General features: G+C 58.1%; 9 protein-coding genes across 9 annotated transcripts; 3 read left to right on the top strand and 6 right to left on the bottom strand.

Moving 5' to 3' along the window:
- Positions 1–394: 394 nt before the first annotated feature.
- On the bottom strand, positions 395–2,070 carry PSEUBRA_004499 (Src homology-3 domain protein; the record flags this gene model as incomplete). Its single annotated transcript, XM_016438039.1, has 2 exons — positions 395–803; positions 878–2,070. 2 exons carry the CDS (start codon positions 2,068–2,070, stop codon positions 395–397), a joined length of 1,602 nt encoding a protein of 533 aa, XP_016291577.1.
- Positions 2,071–2,496: 426 nt separating this feature from the next.
- Positions 2,497–4,293, bottom strand: PSEUBRA_004498 (Glycoside hydrolase, family 9; the record flags this gene model as incomplete). The annotated part of the gene is made up of 1 exon (XM_016438026.2): positions 2,497–4,293. One exon carries the CDS (start codon positions 4,291–4,293, stop codon positions 2,497–2,499), a length of 1,797 nt encoding a protein of 598 aa, XP_016291576.2.
- A 740-nt stretch (positions 4,294–5,033) lies between these two features.
- Positions 5,034–5,654, top strand: PSEUBRA_004497 (Small GTPase superfamily, ARF/SAR type; the record flags this gene model as incomplete). Its single annotated transcript, XM_016438054.1, has 1 exon — positions 5,034–5,654. One exon carries the CDS (start codon positions 5,034–5,036, stop codon positions 5,652–5,654), a length of 621 nt encoding a protein of 206 aa, XP_016291575.1.
- Positions 5,655–5,758: 104 nt separating this feature from the next.
- Positions 5,759–7,408, bottom strand: PSEUBRA_004496 (GPI transamidase subunit PIG-U; the record flags this gene model as incomplete). Its single annotated transcript, XM_016438036.2, has 1 exon — positions 5,759–7,408. One exon carries the CDS (start codon positions 7,406–7,408, stop codon positions 5,759–5,761), a length of 1,650 nt encoding a protein of 549 aa, XP_016291574.2.
- A 431-nt stretch (positions 7,409–7,839) lies between these two features.
- PSEUBRA_004495 (DNA/RNA helicase, DEAD/DEAH box type, N-terminal) lies at positions 7,840–10,239 on the top strand (the record flags this gene model as incomplete). The annotated part of the gene is made up of 1 exon (XM_016438052.2): positions 7,840–10,239. The coding sequence occupies one exon, from the start codon at positions 7,840–7,842 to the stop codon at positions 10,237–10,239; it is 2,400 nt and encodes a 799-aa protein (XP_016291573.2).
- Positions 10,240–10,522: 283 nt separating this feature from the next.
- Positions 10,523–11,695, bottom strand: PSEUBRA_004494 (NAD(P)-binding domain protein; the record flags this gene model as incomplete). Its single annotated transcript, XM_016438040.1, has 1 exon — positions 10,523–11,695. The coding sequence occupies one exon, from the start codon at positions 11,693–11,695 to the stop codon at positions 10,523–10,525; it is 1,173 nt and encodes a 390-aa protein (XP_016291572.1).
- Positions 11,696–12,050: 355 nt separating this feature from the next.
- On the bottom strand, positions 12,051–14,168 carry PSEUBRA_004493 (Cdc23; the record flags this gene model as incomplete). The annotated part of the gene is made up of 1 exon (XM_059465317.1): positions 12,051–14,168. The coding sequence occupies one exon, from the start codon at positions 14,166–14,168 to the stop codon at positions 12,051–12,053; it is 2,118 nt and encodes a 705-aa protein (XP_059320561.1).
- A 268-nt stretch (positions 14,169–14,436) lies between these two features.
- PSEUBRA_004492 (Ribonuclease H-like domain protein) lies at positions 14,437–16,245 on the top strand (the record flags this gene model as incomplete). Its single annotated transcript, XM_016438042.1, has 1 exon — positions 14,437–16,245. One exon carries the CDS (start codon positions 14,437–14,439, stop codon positions 16,243–16,245), a length of 1,809 nt encoding a protein of 602 aa, XP_016291570.1.
- Positions 16,246–16,298: 53 nt separating this feature from the next.
- On the bottom strand, positions 16,299–17,201 carry PSEUBRA_004491 (protein of unknown function DUF1691; the record flags this gene model as incomplete). The annotated part of the gene is made up of 1 exon (XM_059465316.1): positions 16,299–17,201. The coding sequence occupies one exon, from the start codon at positions 17,199–17,201 to the stop codon at positions 16,299–16,301; it is 903 nt and encodes a 300-aa protein (XP_059321526.1).
- Positions 17,202–17,543: the final 342 nt, after the last annotated feature.

Below are 17,543 nucleotides of genomic sequence, written 5' to 3'. Positions count from 1 at the left end.
GCGGCTACGGAAAGCGTATTCCGTTCGAGTGACCAGACAGTGACGACTCGAGGAAAGCTGAACGGATAGGCGTAAGGAAGGAATGGCAGCTGTTTGGAGAGGGTGGCGAGTGGCAACCCTGAAGCCTCGCATACAGCCAGCCCCACTCAAAATTGGCTGAGTTCTTCTTGAGACAAATTTCGCCGCCCATGCCTCCACCCCCCAAACCGCTGATTAGGCTTTTGACAGGCATTTCGCACCCTGCATGAACCGCGATCTCACACTCTCGAAGAATTGCTGCGCAGAATCGAGACATCATTGGATCGTCTTTCGCAGCACCTAGGACAGATCATACAGTCAGAGCACTGAGCATGAGCTTTCGAGATACCATACAAGCCTATTGAGCTGATGTCGTCTACAAAGGGCGGCAGTAGTTGTAAGGGAAGATTCCGGAGCGACCATTGAGCGTTCCACGCCACCACATCTCGTCTTCCTGGCCTGTGACCTGGATGATGTCGCCCATGCTGAAAGACAGGTCGTCCTGCTCTTGACCGGCAAAGTCATAGAGAGCCTGTACTCGAACAGGAAGCGACGAGCCTGGATGAGTGACGGGAACACTCGAGGTCGGCGCCGAAGAGTACTGTTGCTGCAGTCTCGCTTTCTCCTGCTCGGCGGTCTCGTAATGAGCAGGGCCTGACGAAACGTCGGATGGATGAGTGAATGGATTTGGTGGAGCAGCGTCCGAACTTGGTTGGAATGGCTGCGTCGAAGCGGGATCGCTCAACTGCTTCCCACCCTGCGCGTTGATAGGAGCATTTGCGAATCTGGAAGGCAAGTGGAACAAGAAGTTAGTCTCAGAGACTTATACTCTAGGTGGCGATGATCGAACAGTACTCACTCGTAGTCGGGCGGCAGATCTGCGTGAGACTGCGAGACAGGTACAGTGGTGCCTACGACGTTACTGGGACCTGAACCCGCGGGAGGTGGCGGTACCCTACGACCTGACAAGCTTCCCACGGGAGCCACCGCAGCTCCAGCGCCTTGAGAGTGCTGCTGCAGGTACTGCTGTTCCTGCTCTGCATAGCTGTTAGCTTCCTTCATGTCTTCCTCGGTCAAGACCAGGTCGCCTGGTGTCGTACCGTCAGGGATGCGGTCCGTGCCCATCAATTGCGGTCTTCCTTCCGCAGCATAGATGGTCTGCCACAGCGGCAGGACAGCAGCAGGAGCCGGTCGCTGCAGCTGACCAGAGAGGATATTGTCCACCGTGATGCCCGGTGTCTGGTAGAATCGAGCGTTTTCATCGTCACGCTTGAGAACGATGGTGCCATCCAGCTGCAGACCGGCATAGAAGCCCTTGCTCTTGACGTACGACCAGCATGGAGCAGCCTCCACGCCCGTCTCGACCATCGCACCGTTGCCGACGGGGCCAAGGGCCATGGAGAGCTCGCCGCCGAGACTGACCTTGGGACGTTTGAAGGCTTCCACAGCTTTCTGTGTACGAAGCACAAGCACAACATCGTAGACATCAAGACCGATCAGGAAGCCGTAGCCGATCGTGTGAATCAACAGACCCGAAGGTGCGGACCACGATCCATCCGGCAATCGTGAAACAACGACACCCGAGCCAGATGCAGCCGAGAGGCCAAAGCCGGTCCGGAAGACGGTAAAGATGGCGAGTCCGTGTGCCTTCTCGAGCACCTTGGGTGGGATCCTGCGGATGACCTTTTGCGTCTTGCGGCTATCGTACTTGTGCGGATCTTTGATCTTCTTGCCATTGGCATCGACTTTGGGCGCCGCCGGCGGAATTATGGCATTCTGATCGCTGATGCCGGCTGCATTGCTCTCGTCGACCTCGACGGAAGCGCCCTTGGTGGTGAAGGTGCGCAGGATCCGAGCCGCCTTGTCGCATTCCAGAGCCAGCTCGGTGGGCCAGAAAGATTCAGCGCCGAACTTGCCTGCGGTGCGGTTGGTCCACTGTCCGACGGGAGCAAGGACGTTCCAAGTTCCGGTCTCGACCTTCTTGAAGCCCTGCTTGAGCTTGTCCCACTTGGGATCGTCGGTCTTGAGTTTCTTCTTGAGATCAATCGGCATTTCGAAGGAGAGCTTAGTGTTTGTGATAGGTTAGTGAAGGATGTTGGCTGGCGTAGGCGGTAGCACTAGATGGTGCTTGTACTTTCAGAAGGATGCGGCAGGTGGAAGCATGCATGGTGGCACAGCACAGCCTCCACAGTCTCACTTTTTAGAGCTCGCTCCATCAATTCCGCGGACGGTGACGTCTGTTATGGGAGCAAATATCCGGGCCGGCTCGCGTAGCCGAACTGGCCAACTCTAAATTTCGAGGCCTGTTCCATACTAAGCTCACCATACCCCTTCCATCACGGGCCGGACAGCGCACACACTTCACGCGGATATCGAGGAGACGTGCAAACGAGTAGAATGAGGTTGTCCTTGCAAACACAATCAGATGAAGTGATCCGAAAAGGATTGTCCAGGAGAAGCAATGTCCATGAAGAAGGCTCAGAGACCCATCTTCCTCTCGCGGTACCACCACCGGAGACGCTCTCGCTGCCACCATGCAATGCCACCAGCCGCGCCGAAGAAGACCACAAGGACAACGACAGCGATGGCAATCTGTGCGCCTGTAGCGAGGCCGTGCTTGCGCGCTGGGTACGCCGCATCCGTCGGCCGTCCGGAGGCGACGTTGGCCCCGCCGCTCGACAAAGTGTACGGAGGGTCCTTAGTCACGTTGCGTGCAATGCGAGAGACAGCAGCAGCAATGAGGGGTGCATTGTAGTCGAGCGCAATCTCGGTTTGGGGATAGTCATCACGGAGGTCGAAGAAACGATCGTTCTTGTCCGGGCCTCCGACGACAGCGCCGTACAAGACATGCAGCTCCTTTGGCGGGCTGCCGTTGATGTTGGTGATGTCGCTGCCCCCCGACGCCATGGCCGAGTGTGGGTTCTGGGGGCTGTTGGGATGCTGCCCGACGATGAAGGGACCATTGTAGTTGTTGTCGCCGAGGAAGTAGTCCACCTGTGAGTCCGCAAGCGATCGGTAGGCTGTGGTCTTGGCCGAGGTCGTCGCGAGGCCCGAGTAGAGGTCTGCGATGAAAGCTGCGTTGAGAGCCGGGTTGAGACTGGCACCGTCGCTATCGCCTTTCCACCAGTAGAGACCTCCCTTTGTCTGACTGACGTCTGCCATCTTGTTGTTCAAGAGGTTGTCAAAGTAGAACTCGGCATCGGTCTGGAAGCGCGAGATGCTGAGACCGAGCGATGTGTTGAGCTGCGCGATCTGAGTCGCGAGGACGGGAAGAGCCGCCGTCTTACGGTCCCAGTTGAGCGCGGTATTGACGCTGGCAAAGGCATTGTTGCCTTGAGGGTAGAATGCGAGACCCTGGTTGGCGTAGCTGGCATCCCCTTTGGCTAGTGTCATCCACAAGCCAGCAAAGGCAAGGTCGCTTTCGTAGTCGCTGGAAGGGTAGCTCTGACCAGCAGTGGGAGAAGCCATCGAGTAGACCTGTTTTGGCGAGCTATTGATGGCCAGATCCCATAGTCCATCTGCGTGGCGCAACAGAGCATCGGAGTAGGTGCGGTTGCGGATGCTGGACACGCCTCCGAGTTGAGCGCCGTTTGTGCTTGTGGGAAGGGATGCAGCGCCTTCGCTGTACAAATACGTCGCCGCAGCAAAAGCGGCAGCGCAAGAAGCAAAGGCATCTGTGCCGGGGTTCTGTCGCGTCACGCTGTAGGAGGTTCGAGGATCGGGGATGTTCTGATCACCACTCCAGTACTGATTGTCGACGGTAGGGTTGCCGACAAAGACCCACAGTGTGTCCTTATCCGAGTGCGTCTTGGAGAGCCAGTCGAGCCCCCAACGAAGCGTTGAGTCGAGGTAGGCGTCCTGCGAGCTTCTTTGGTATGCGGATCCGAAACTGAGGGCGCTCCATGCGATCGAGGTCATGGTCCAGCACAAGGGATAGGTGGCCTTGACGTAGTCTCCAGCATCGTACCAGCCACCAGAGAGGTCGGTATTGTTGAGCGATCCATCGTTCTCACAACTGCTGTTCCTCCATGAGACTCGATTGTCATCTGGCAGAGCACCGCTCCGTTGCGCATCGTAGAACCAGAGAGCGTTGCCGAGCAGATCGGCGTACTGCGGGTTGACGCCGTTGGTGAGGTTGGACTGCTGCGATGCTGCTCCGCTGGAAGCTGGAGGCGGCTGATACACTTGTTCTGGTCGGATCTGAGCAGAGGCAAAGGACGCCAGAAGCGTCATGGCCAGGACTGCTCCCAACGGCTGTGATGCCGCCGAACGCATGGTCGGACAGTGAAGTCCAGCAACGGACCCTTGCACGGGATGTGGCGGGAGGGAGAGAGGAAAGGATGGTGGTGGTCAGGGGATGACGGACAGAGCGAATGAGGGATTGGGCCTTCCCAGAACGTGAGGCACGACATGGCCCCTGGCCGAGTCGAGGGCCAAGTTTGAGTGTTGCTTCGATGGCGGCTGAGCTTGAAAGGGTCTAGCTCATGCGGAACTCCGGAACCCTGGGCACAGCTTACAATCTAGCATCCCGCTGATTCACGAGCACCGCATCGAAGCTCGGCCCGCTACGGTGCAAAGCACAGTGCATGCCCTAGTGCACAGCACACATCAGACCGATTGTTTGGACAAGAATGACGGTACCACGCCAATTTAGAATAGGAGCATGGTCAAAGAAAGGGTCTCGACCAAGACACAACGGATCTGTGTTGCCGAGAGACACACTTCTCGCCGCGGCCTCGGCAGGAGCCATAGGCACGCATCTTCTTGACAACGCAGCAGCTCTCGGCCTTCTCTCTGGCGAAAATTCGATGATGCAGCCTGCAGATCAACGCTTGCCACGTGCTTTGAATTTCTCAGGGCTGTCAGACCGAAAAATCTCCCGACGAGGTGCGTTTTTTTGGCGTCAGGGTCCTGCTGAAGCGCGTTGCTTGGAGCTCCGTGTCACTTTCAAGACTTGACCACCTTCGTCCTGCAGAGCCACTTCGAACGAGCCCGACCGCGGCGATTCTGACAGCATGGGGCTACTCACCATCATCCGCAAGACCAAGCTACGGTCTCACGAGTTCCGGTTCCTCTTTCTCGGCCTCGACAATGCTGGCAAGACGACCATCCTTAAGAAGCTTCAGAACCAACCGCAGTCCGAGATCGAAGCCATCTCACCAACGCTAGGCTTTGCAATTCAGACCTTCCAATACCAAGGCTATCACATCAACGTCTGGGATATTGGCGGTCAGAAGAGTCTCCGCCCTTACTGGAAGAATTACTTTGAAAAGACGGATGCCATCATCTGGGTGGTCGATTCCTCCGACACAGCGCGTCTGACGGACTGCAAAGAGGAGCTCGACAAGCTGCTTCAGGAGGAACGCCTGCACGGGGCCACCATCTTGATCTTTGCCAACAAGCAGGACCTTCCAGGAGCTCTCTCCGCCGAACAGATCAAGAAACATCTCGATCTCGATCGAGTGTCCACTCATAGTTGGCGTATCCAGCCTTGCAGCGCATATACAGGCGACAACCTTGTTCAAGGCCTCGACTGGACCGTCAAGGATGTTGCAAATCGCATCTACTACCACGGTGATGCCAAGTCCACGCTGAACCATCCGATTGATGCCGCTGCGCAACCGACGCCTACATGACGGGGACCCCTGCGAATACAGTGTCACACGCTCACAGCCGAACGTTGGCTATCAGCCACCGACATCGAACGATCACGGTCAATCCTTGATCTTTGCATTAGGGTCTATACTTGTACAACGACTCGTCGTCTTGGCTTGTCCGATTTGTCCGGAGCTTCTTCTGGCGACACGGCCAATGTGGCTGTCGCGCCATTCGAAGTGGTACTGTCGACAGATGCATCGCCATCAACGTGCTCTTCGCGGGATCGAACAGCCGCACGGATCGGTGTCCTCTCCTTCTCCCAGCGCTCTCGGCCCCACGCCCACATAGCGTCCAGCACCAGCATGCCTCCACCCAACGCCCACACCAGCGTAATGGCGTAGAAGAAGTTGGCATTCGCCGACCCAGCATTGAGCCACAGGTGATGGAAAGCCGGCGACAGGCACGTACAGTACGCGTAGGTCAACGTCGACACCAACGGGTACCGCAAGTACTCGAAAATCTGGCTGTGCAAGCTCAGCAGGCCCATAAAGAGAGCGTGGTCGCCCATCGTCGGATAGCTCTTGAAGACTGCGATGACACCCACCATGACCGTAATGCCGAACAGCGGATCTTGCCTGTATTTGATGCTGAAGGGCAGAACGTAGCACGCGAGATGCACGTTGAAGGTGAGAAGGAAGAAATCACGAAAGTGGTCGAAGATCTCCATGAAGAAGTACCACCACAGACCGAGATTGGGTGTGAGATCGGTGGCGAAGATAACCGAGCCGTAGACCTGCTCGACCCAGTCCCATCCCTGGTCGAGAGGCACTTCGAGGATGCTGGGCAGGTGGAGGAGGACTGCGCTGAACGAGGCCGCTCCCGGTGCCAACACGATAGCTCGCGAGAGCCACAGGCCGCCTGCGAGCGCTGCCGGCATAAGAATGAGACACTTGAAAACGGCGAAGCGCTTTGCGAAACGAACGCGGTCGACAAGGAAGCCCAGCTGACGGACCGCCTTAGTGTCTGTCGATGGGGAATGCTTGCCGACTCGTGCAATCTCGCGTTCATAGACGAGCTCGCCTGCCCTCTTACGGCATAGCTGGACCAACATGGGCAGTAGCAGCACCGGATAGAGTGAAAGGAGGGAGGATGCAGCCCAACAGACCGCCAAGAGCATCGCTGAGCCTGACATGGCGGAGTGAATGGCGGCAAGCAGAGCGACAATCTCGAGCGATATTGAGCTCCTTGAGATGCATGTTGCGATGGTGTACGGATTGAAGAGGAAGGTGGCAGCCACCTTGAGCGCTCTGCTCTGGTCCCAGGCGAACAGATAGGTCTGCCTCGACCATATGGACACGTCGCGTGCGTAGCAGATGCGGTATAGCAGCCATGCTGAGACGACATCGGCGGCAATCCAAACGGATGCTATCGAAAGCTCGTCTGATCTTGACTGAAAGCGTTGTAGAGCGGAGTAGAGGACGGCCACGAGTAACGGCGAGTGGTGGATGGTGCCGGCTGAGTACGGATCCGAGACTTGATGTTGGTTCAGGGCGGTCACGGATGTCGGGCGGTGTCGAAAGATGTAGTGGGATTCCATGAGAGCCTTGAAGCTGCTTATTGGTGTGCTGAGCTCGGGACGGTCCTGTAGCAGACTGAAAGCCTCTGTATAGAGCACGATGCTGAGACGAAGCACTGCTCCGCCTATCAATGTGAGAAGCAGCCACGAGCTCGATGGATGCAGTGCTCGGTCCGTCATGACCTTGGCCGCTCCGGGCGAGCTTTTCGAAGTCATGATGTCGTCCCGCGACTGCAGCTCCTGTGCCCTGCCAAGCCCAAAAGGACGATGTAGATGGATGGTGTTGATTAGGGTGTTGTTCTCACTCAGACAGCTGATCTTGGCGTGGTGTTGCTCTCGAGTCGCTCTTCTGGGATCTGGATCGGGAGGCAGAGTGGAGGCTGTCGGCCCGATCCAATCAAAAGGTGGTCAGCTGCTGCAAGGCAGAACAGGGTCTCAGCCGAAAATTGCCCGGTTCGTCCCTGCAGAAGGCTCGAAAATTTTGGAGGAAACTTCTTAGCGAAGACTCATTGACTGAGCTCTCTCTCTCGGTGGTGGCCAAAGTATTGTACAACTCCTGGTCTTGACCCTCCTATCCATCATCTCGGTACAATCAGCAGGCACTTCTTGCCACCGACGGATCATCGTCCACATACAGCTTCAGCGCAATGCTGTACACAAAACTTGCCGGCCCGCAAGGGCTTGCCCGCTCTCTGGTAGCGGCTCGACAGCTCTCAACGCTCACCACAAGATCCGCCATCCGCGCACGAGTCGTCCCCTCTGCTGCATCATCATTCGCACAAGATGCCCTTCAGCAAAGCCGAGTAGCGCGCTCATATCCGAGCTCGAACGTGTCGCTTGCCATTCGCAGCTTCTCCCAGACCTCCAAAGGGTCTGAGCCAGCAAGCGCCGCTGCAACAGCCTCCGAGGACACTTTCACAGACGACCAAGTCGCCTTCTCTGGGAGGGACAAGAAAGCAGCTCGCGTCAAGGACGAGACGTTTGCATCTTTGAAGGGATCCATTCACCCTTCGATTCTCAAGGCGTTGACCGTCAAACCCTTCGCATACACCAACATGTCGGCCGTCCAACAGAGCGTCCTCCACCTTCTCCCCGAGGTCGCAAGCGGTGTCGGTGAATCAGCTACACCTATGCCCGATGGAGAAGGCCGAGACATGCTGGTCAAGGCAAAGACAGGTACCGGTAAAACGATCGCCTTCCTCGTGCCCGCTCTCGAGGCTCGCCTGCGTTCCATCGAGGATGTCCGCAACGGCAAGTTCCCAAAACCGTGGCTCGACATGCTCCAAAGGCATCGACCCGATCTCGATGCGTCCTCGCTCAAGAAGAAGGAGCTCGAAGAGATCGTCAAGCAGTTCGTCAACAACACCGTCGGTACGCTCGTTCTCTCTCCCACTCGAGAGCTGGCAACGCAGATTGCGGACGAGGCCAAGAAGCTGCTCTCGCATGAGCCTGATCTCAAGGTTCAGCTTCTGGTCGGAGGTGCCAGTCGTCAATTCCAGATCAACGACTGGAGGAGGTCCAGACCCGATGTTGTGGTCGCTACTCCCGGACGTATCCTCGATTTGCTCAACGATGTTGGCATGATCCGCGAAGCTATGACTGCATGCCGCACGCTCATCCTCGACGAGGCCGACACGCTCCTCGAGATGGGTTTCCGCGATGACCTGCAAGCCATCATGCGTCACCTTCCCGCCAAGGTCGACCGTCAGAACATGCTCTTCAGTGCCACCGTCAGCAACGAGATTCGCGCCATCGCCCGCGCCAGTTTGCAGAAGGACCATCGCTTCATCGACTGCGTCCCCGCAGGAGAGGAGAATGTTCACAAGCACATCCCTCAATACGCTACCGTGCTCGAGTCTGCGGAAGAGCAGATCCCTCACGTCTTGCGTCTCATCGCCCACGATCAGCTTGTCAACCCTGGCAAGTCCAAGACCATCGTCTTTGCCCCCACCACCAAGATGACCGAGCTGCTTGCCGATGTCATCCGCGACGCTCAGCGCCACTTGCCCGCATCGACCGGCTCGAGCGTCTACGAGATCCACAGCAAGAAGGACCAGCGCGCCCGTTTCAACACCAGCGACCGCTTCCGTAAGGACCAGAGTGGAGCCAGCGTTCTCGTCACCAGTGACGTCAGCGCTCGTGGTGTCGACTACCCCGGTACCACTCGTGTCATCCAGATCGGCATTCCCAGCAGCAAGGACCAGTACATCCACCGTATTGGCCGAACAGGTCGTGCCGGTGCCAAGGGTCGATCCGACATTGTGCTCCAGAACTTTGAGCGCGGCTTCCTCTACTACCAGCTTGACGACCTTCCTGTCCACCAGCTTCACGTCGACGATCTCGTGCAGGAAGTCGAGACGATGGCAAAGCGCTTCGACGAGGCACCGGAGCAGTTCGCTGTTCCGGACGAGGTTGTCAAGGCAGCCAAGGCGAAATCGCAGGAGGCCAGGAAAGGTTTCCGCGGGCGTGACAGCCGTGATGGCGGCCGAGTGCGACCGCCTGCCGAGATCCGAGGTCCTCTCACGGGAAAGTATTCCACCAAGACCCTCGCCCCGTTGGTCGAAGAGTCGCTCAAGTCGCTGGACGAAGAGGACGCGGTGCGCGAGACGTTCAACTCGCTGCTCGGCTTCTACCTCGGCAAGGGCGACGAGCTGCGCACCAGCAAGATGCAGGTGCTCGAGGGGCTCAAGCAGTGGAGTGTCCAGGCAGGCCGTTTGGAGCAGGCGCCGTACCTCAGCGAGGCGTTCATGCAGAAGCTCGGCATCTCGCTCAAGGACCGGGGTGGACCGCGTCGGGCTGGCGGATTCAGCGGTGGACGTGGCGGTTTTGGTGGCGGAAAGTCGTTCGGTCGCGGTCGCTTCAACAAGGACGATGGCGGACGTGACTTCCGCGATCGCGATGCACGACCCAGTCGAGATGGTAGGGACAGCCGTGGCGGATCGAGATTTGGTGGCGGCGGCGACCGCGGCGGACGCAGTAGCTTCGGCAGCGGCCGTGACGCTCGGGAGAGCCGATTCGGTCGCGATAGCAGCGCCAGCAAGTGGTGATGCTCGACTCTCCATTTAGATGTAGACACTTAAAAGGGACCTTCGGGAACCAGGATCCTTACCACCTGTACTTTTAGCTAGATTCAACGATTCTTGTACTTGTACCGCAGAGCTTTCGAAGCGCGAACATACGCTTTCAGATCACACACCATTCTTGCAACCTCGTTACTCATTGACGTCCACGCCTGACGCAGCAGTCCGCATCTGAGGCTCGGCAATGTGTGGATGCCCACGACAGTGGATTGACGATGCGGGTGCTTAGACTACAGATGAGGACAACACTTCAAACCTTGGGCAGCGTACCGATCTCCTGCAGGTACCGGTAGGTGTCGAGGTATCCATCCTTGACGGTATCGCACACGACATCCCAGCCGGCTGCTCTGGCCTTGTCCAAGCTGCCCTGCTGGTCGAACGTCGCGCCGAGGGTAAAGTCGGCAAATGCAAAAGTCGCGTGGTCGGCAAAGGCCTTTGGATCGCCGCCCTCCTCGCTGGTCAGCTTCTTCCACGCCTCAACGTTCTCGGGTCGCTTGCTCCACTCGTTCAGACTGAGACTCAGCTGGGGTGGCTTGTCGTTGTACTTGGCCGTCAGCGTGGGAGGCAACACCTTGAGGCCCAGCTCCTTGCCCAGGTCCTGCCAGATCCGACCCAGCGTACGTCGATCGCCATCCTCGATGTTGAACGACTGGTTCTCGCACTTGGCCGCATTCTTCGCGTCGGTGAGGAACACCTGGAAACGCGCATTGTTGATCGCCGTGCTCTGCGAGACAAAGATCTGGTCCCAGTTGAGGTTGTTGCCTGGATACTGGACTTCGGTCTTGCCTTTACCCTTTTCGAGCGCGAGGTAGAGACTGGTGGAGACGGCCTGGTTCATAAAGTTGCCCTTGGCCGCGCCGATGATGGTGTTGGGGCGCGTCTCGGACCATGCGTAGCCGTGCTTCTTGGCGTGGGCGACGAGCGTGTCCACTTGGTCGTAGTAGAAGTTGGGCGGGTCGGTGGGTCCGCGCGGCGCGTCTTCCTGGTAGGGCACCGGCGAGGCAAGCTCCTTGTTGGCAAGGTGCAGCGAGTACCACTTGTAGCCCGTCTGCAGGTGGAAGTGACGGAGGTTCTTGCCGGTCGCGGAAGAGGTGCTGTCGAGCGCCTTGATGAGCAGCTCGTGGTTGATGTCGAGCAGCTCCTGCGGGTCCTTCTTCTCGATGTAGGTGTAGTGCAGGGCGACATTGACTTTGTCGCCACCTTCGGCTTTGAGTCGCTCGGTGATCTCGTCGACGGAAGCGTTAAGGATGTCGATCGAGATGAACTTGATGCGCGAGTCCTTGTAGTCGATCTGAGGGGGACGGCGGGAAACGGCGAGGATCGCGCCCACCTTCTCCTTGGGCTGCTCGACGAGGGCACGGAGTGCGGCCAAGCCGGAAACGCCGTTGGCTCCAAAGACGAGGTAGTGCTGGGGCGACGACATGGTGCTGAGATGGTGTTCGGAGCGGATGTATGGGAGGTTGACCGGACGATGGGGTTCGAGGCGGCTCGTCTTATACTGTGAGCCAAGCAAAGCAACACCTCGGCCTCCACCGTAATCACGAATGTCATCCGTGACTTTAAGCGCTTAAAAATTCGCCGAAGCACGCGATACAGCGCACATGGCCGTTCCGAATTTCTTCTTCTTCTGCCCGGCAAAATCGACGGCTCACCTCAGCCGGGACGCGAGAGTCTCAGTCAGTCTCAGTCAGGGATGACTTGACCTCGTGGTATCACGTCACGGAGCGTCTTGATTTCGGCAGCCTTGTCTGGCGGCTATACATTCAGCTCAGCTCGCCTCAATCTCGCAGAAACGCCAAGCGCTTGAGCAAGATCTCTGCGCTGTCCGTCATTTCCGTCCCCGCGGCGATGACCTTCTGCAGATAGTCGTTGGCCAGTGCCAGGTTGCCCACCTTGGGACCTTCTGGCTCGGCATCATCCATCTCGTCGGCTGCTTGCTGCTGAGCTGCTTTCGAACCAATCTCGCCCATCTCCCATCGGGCTGCGATAATGTACGACCTGGCGTAGCGCGCGACGACGTTGGACTCGGCGCCCGTCGAAGCGCGGTCGACCACCTGCACCAGCCGCCTGTGATACGAAGCCGCGGCCTCAAAGTCGCGCGCCTTCTCGTACACTTCGATGATCCTGTTGAGTCCCGCCACTGTATCGCCTTGGTTGAGCCGACATGCCAAGCATCGTTTGAAGCACGAGATGGCATCCTGTGCGCGTCCCAACTGATCATAGCAGACGCCCATACTCGACCACATCCGTCCGTCGTACGGTCGGATCGCGGCGCACTTCTGAAAGTAGTTGACGGCGTACGTGTAGGCGCCGGTGAGCTCGTATATTTGGCCCAGGCCGTACAGCGCGCGGTACTCGCGCGGGATGATCTTGAGCGCTCGTCGATACATTTCTGCCGCAGCGTGCGAGTTCTTCAGCTCGATGTATTCGTGGCCGAGGAGGATCCAGGCAGGGACGCAACCGGCATCAAGGCGAAGGGCATGGCGGAACGCCTCGATGGCGCGGTGATGGTCGCCACGCTGGTTGTAGTAGTTGCCGACCAGACAGCAGACCTCGGGACGGTCCTTGGCGAACGAGCTGAACTTGTGCGCGAGGTGGGCCAGCTCGGCGCTGCGGTTGAGCAGATAGAGCGCATTCGAGTAGTCGGCCAGGCCGTCGATGCGGTACGGATCGAGCGACCAGGCTTCCTGGAAGTCCTGTTCCGCTTCGATGTAGTCGAGGCGGTGGACGTTGGTTTGAGCGCGACAGGTGAGCAGGTATGCCGAGCGTGGGAATGATTCGAGGAGTCGGTCTATGCGCGCGATGGTAAGGTCGCCTTCCTGCGCAGAGTGGCGGTCGAGAAACTCGCGGAAGAAGCTGACCATGAAGGACTCGGGCAGCAGATCGGCCATCTGGTCTGCTTCGCCCGGTTCGAGCGTCATTGCCAGCTCCTGCCAAGCGGCCCAGTTGTACGCAAAGCTCTGCACAGAACGGAGGAGGCAGTCCATCGCTTCGATCGGTCGATTGAGCTTGCGAAGGATCGCTCCTTTGAGAAAGAGGAGAAAGGGGTCGGATGCGTCGATGAGGTCTTTGAGGATGGAGATCAAGCTCGGTGAGGTGGCGGGCAGTGTTCCGGTTGGCTTGGGGATGATCATGCCGTGCTCGTCCAGCTTGCGTTCGGACATCAAGAAGCGAGCGTAGAGGCGCAAGAAGCGTGCCTTATCGGACGAGCTCTTACTGCTCTCCAGCACCCAGATGCAGCGTTCGAGTTGGTGTTGGTCAAAGTGGCTCTTCGCTAAGAGATACGTTTCCTCTTCGAGAACGGACGCCGCAGACGACGCGCTACCGAGACGTTGCTGTGATGCGCCAGGGGAGTAGTCGACCGAGTTGGTGTTCGACTGCCAGTGTACGTGCGCAGATCCCGGAGCGTCTCCATCCTCACTATCCACCGTGATAAGGGAGGTATCCGCGTCGAGTCTCGGGGACAGCACGTGACCGAGACGATGGCTGGCGAGAGGCGATGAGGCAAAAGAACTGGCTGCAAACCTTCCGGAGACGCCTTCTAGCGACTCGTTCTCAGTGCCAGGCTCGACCGACATGCGCTGGTGCATGCCGAGCGCTGGCGTCGAGTGCTCTGGAACGAGTTGTCGAGCATGAGAGGGTCGTTTCGCCGCAGGCGTGGATGTAGCTAGTGCCGAACTGTCCAGGCGATCGGGTTTCGACTGAAGTAGCCCCTCGTTTGTGGCAGCGGTGTAGGGGACCGATTGAAGCAGCTCGAGCGTCCATCTGGAGGAAGAGGCCAGACCTCGATCTGACAGCTCCGCAGCAGCGAAGCGGAGTGACTCGCGTGCTCGAGCGGGGTCGAGGTCGGGAAAGGGATAGTCGATGTCGAAGACGGATGTCTCGGACATGGTCATAGGTGCGTGGAATGGGCCCGTGTTGACCTTAGCGGCAGATGGAAGTGATGGTCAGAGAGCGAGCGAGAACAAAGCGCCTTTGTCTTGTGTTGGTCTCAACGCGACTCGGATTTCAACAGCCGCGGTCGCGGATTTGAGCTTCCGTGAGGCTTCGATTCGGCATGCAACCACGGACCCTGAAAGTGACACACTCTTCACCCATTCGCTGTGGTTGGGATCTCTGCTTCTTGCTTTCTGACCATCACCACCACAGAGATAGCCTACAATCATGTCAGCGCCGGACTATCGCTACCTCCAAGCATGGGCTCGTCCTTCTGCGTCCAAGTCGTCTACTTCTGCAAGCAGCTCACGGCGCCCGTACGAAAGCGGCACCTCGTACGAAGTTGTGCTGCCAACAAGCGAGGGAGACACCTCTACACAAGCGGCTCAGACGCTGGACAAGGATACGCAGCAGCAATCTGCTTACCAGGTCAGGCTTGATGTGCCAGGCGGTATCTCCTATGCGCCCGATGCGCTTGCTCAGCACAACTCGGTCAAGCGACTCTTCATCCCAGCAAAGATGCACGATCGCAGCGCTCAGGAGTACGACTTTGCGCGCGAGATCGAGGCGAAGCGGAAAGCTTCAGCATCCAAACAGGAGCCAGAGTTAGACGATCAAGGCCGAACACAAGCACAAGCGTACAAGGACAGCGTCGAGCAACAGAATCCGAATGCAGAGGCGACCGCTCCGATCCAGGGAGATGTTGCAGCGCCTTTCGAGATCCCTGACGGATCGATTGCAGCGCCAGCGGACAACACGCAAGCAAAGGACAGCGACGCGGCTTCCATTGCGACCAACGCTACAGCTGCGTCGGCGCAGTCCAAGATCACAACGTATACGCTGGTTGCTGGACGCACGCAGACGCTGCCAAAGAATGTGACTGCCAACGCAGTCGCAGCTCCGTTTCGCCCGCCTCCTTCCATCCTTGGCGACGCGGGTAGCGCACAGACACCATGGACTGCGTCCAGCACCTGGACATCTCATCGAGCGCTCGACCGCATCACTGACAAGGAAAAGAAGGCGGGCATCACCCAATTCGAGGAGGCCAGCGAGGGAAGAGTGCCTTCAGCCTACGAAGCCAGTTTGTTCCCTGCGTCCTCCGCCTCGGACGCTGCGACGGTCAGAACGGCTCGAATGGGCGAGCTGCTCGCCGAGGATCTGTTCGTGCCTGATCCCCGGCCATGGCGACCGCTCCGATACGTGCGTAAGATCGATCCACGCCAGATGCTGATCCTATGCGCAGGGGCCGCCTTGACGCCTGGGCAGGTAGCTGCGTTGAAGCTCGGAAGCGACGCGAGCTCCATCCTCACCACCAACACTTCAGCCCCCCGAAAGGGGCCATCCGACGCAGCCTCGATCTACAGCTCGATCCCGACCGACTTCTCTGTCGAAGCTACGAGGAAGGCCATGTTTGGCGCGGGCAAGCTTCCGGACTACAAATCGCTCGAGGCTCAGCTCAACGCGTCTTCTCCTGTCACCGGTGTTGAGAGCGAAGAGAAGCGCGCTGGCCTGGGCTTCGTCTTTTGCCCGACTCACGACCCTCGGTCTCGTCAGCCAGCCTACCAGCGCGCACCAGAGGTGACGGTCGAGCCCAACTTCTCCCGCAGACTCGAACGACCGCCTGACTTCGCCCACTCGACCGTTCGCCGTGCTGCCCTCCGTTCGGCACTGGCCGCGCTTGAGTTCAACAAATGGGAGTCGGAGGGCTTCGATAAGATCGTCATCGCGACCCACCACGGCTGGCTGGTCGACGGCATCAGCCGATGGATCTGGGAATGGCGCCACAACAAGTGGCGCATCATGGCCGAGTCTCCACTGGGCATGATCGGCGAGCAGGTGCCCGACAGGGACCTGTGGGAGCTTCTCGATAAAGTCGTGAAGGGATACGAGGATATCGACTGCACGGTGCGCTTTTGGAAGATCAGCAAGGAGCAGAATGCTCAGGCGGTCATGTTGGCACAGGAGGGCGCGTGCAAGGACAACCAGCAACCGGGGACAGTGAGGTGGACCAAGAAGAAAGTTCCTGCCAGCACATGATCTGAGTAGATCCTCCATGTCTTGGATGCAACTAATATTGGTACAGTCGTAGCCTAAGTTGATTGCAAGAAGAAGCGGGTGGGGAAAGCCAGCCCCAGCACGGCATCGTATCGATCCTTGAGAGCGCCTGAAACGGTCAGCTTGTCGCTAGACCTGAATGGAACGATGGCGAACAGACTTGCCAGCAAGACGATTGCCAATGATGAGGCAACTTGAGTCTGTGAGCGACGTTTTGGCTTCCGTACCTTGTCACTGGCACCGTTCGAGCTCTTCGGGAGCATTCTGAGCAAAGCTGGAACGGCATAGACGGTGTGTACGGCAAAAGCGCCGATGAGAACCGTATAAGCGGTAGCCGAGAAAATACGAATGGCCGTGTTCGTATGCGAGAGGGTATGTGCTACGAAAGAGTAGTCGAGCTCCGACGGGGACACGTTCGAGATAGGCGGCTTCGAAGAAGATGGGAGGATGCGGTTGACAAAGGCGTGGTGTATCACGAATGGCGCAAGAACGTATCCAGACTTCTGAGCCATGCTGAGCTTCGCCGGGGCTCTTGTCGGCACTGCCACCGCCTCTTCCAGCGCAGCTTGCTGCTTGACTTCCGAAGGCTCTGTTGCTGAACGAGCAACAGTGAACCTTGTGACCAGCCGCTTGGCCACGCCCGATACCAAGTGCGTCGCCAATGCTGCCCATAGCACCGCCTCTCCTATTGAACTCTGGTACGCTACTCGACCAAGCAGCATCCATCTTGACACCGCGTCGACTCGATCGTTGACATCGCCGCCCAGATGCAAAAGCCCAACCAGTGGTGCTGAGAGATGGACCACGCCGAATGCGCCCAGAGCAGCTGCTGATGCGGATTGTAGGCGTGTCAAGACGGAGAGGGTCCTGCGTCGATGCACCGCTGGGATGCTGAGTTGCGAGCCCTCCAGCCGCAGACCGAGGATGTGCGTCACCATCTTGATCCGAGCCCAAGTGGGTGTGTTTTATGTGATGGTGGAATCGATACGGCTGAGTCGAGCAACACGAGAAGCCACGATCTTCTCAAAAGGGTCAAAGTCGGATTCACAGACCAACACAACGTGCATGAAATAGGCGCGTTGTAGTATTGTTGCTGGGTGCTGTCTCTTTGACGACTTCAAGAGCGGTCGATGGTGTTGCAGCGATAGCGCGGCCAGCGTTCTCAGTCCGCATCAGTCATGGATGGTCCCATTTCCAGGTCCTCAAGGGGTTTGTGAGAACGATAAGAATAGAATGCTTGCAAATGAGCTGTTGGTACATTGCTTTTAGACGCTGAAGAG

Source organism: Kalmanozyma brasiliensis, assembly GCF_000497045.1.
Source record: "Kalmanozyma brasiliensis GHG001 unplaced genomic scaffold PSEUBRA_SCAF3, whole genome shotgun sequence".
Lineage (NCBI taxonomy): Eukaryota > Fungi > Basidiomycota > Ustilaginomycetes > Ustilaginales > Kalmanozyma > Kalmanozyma brasiliensis.
This window is presented reverse-complemented; position numbering and strand designations above follow the sequence as displayed.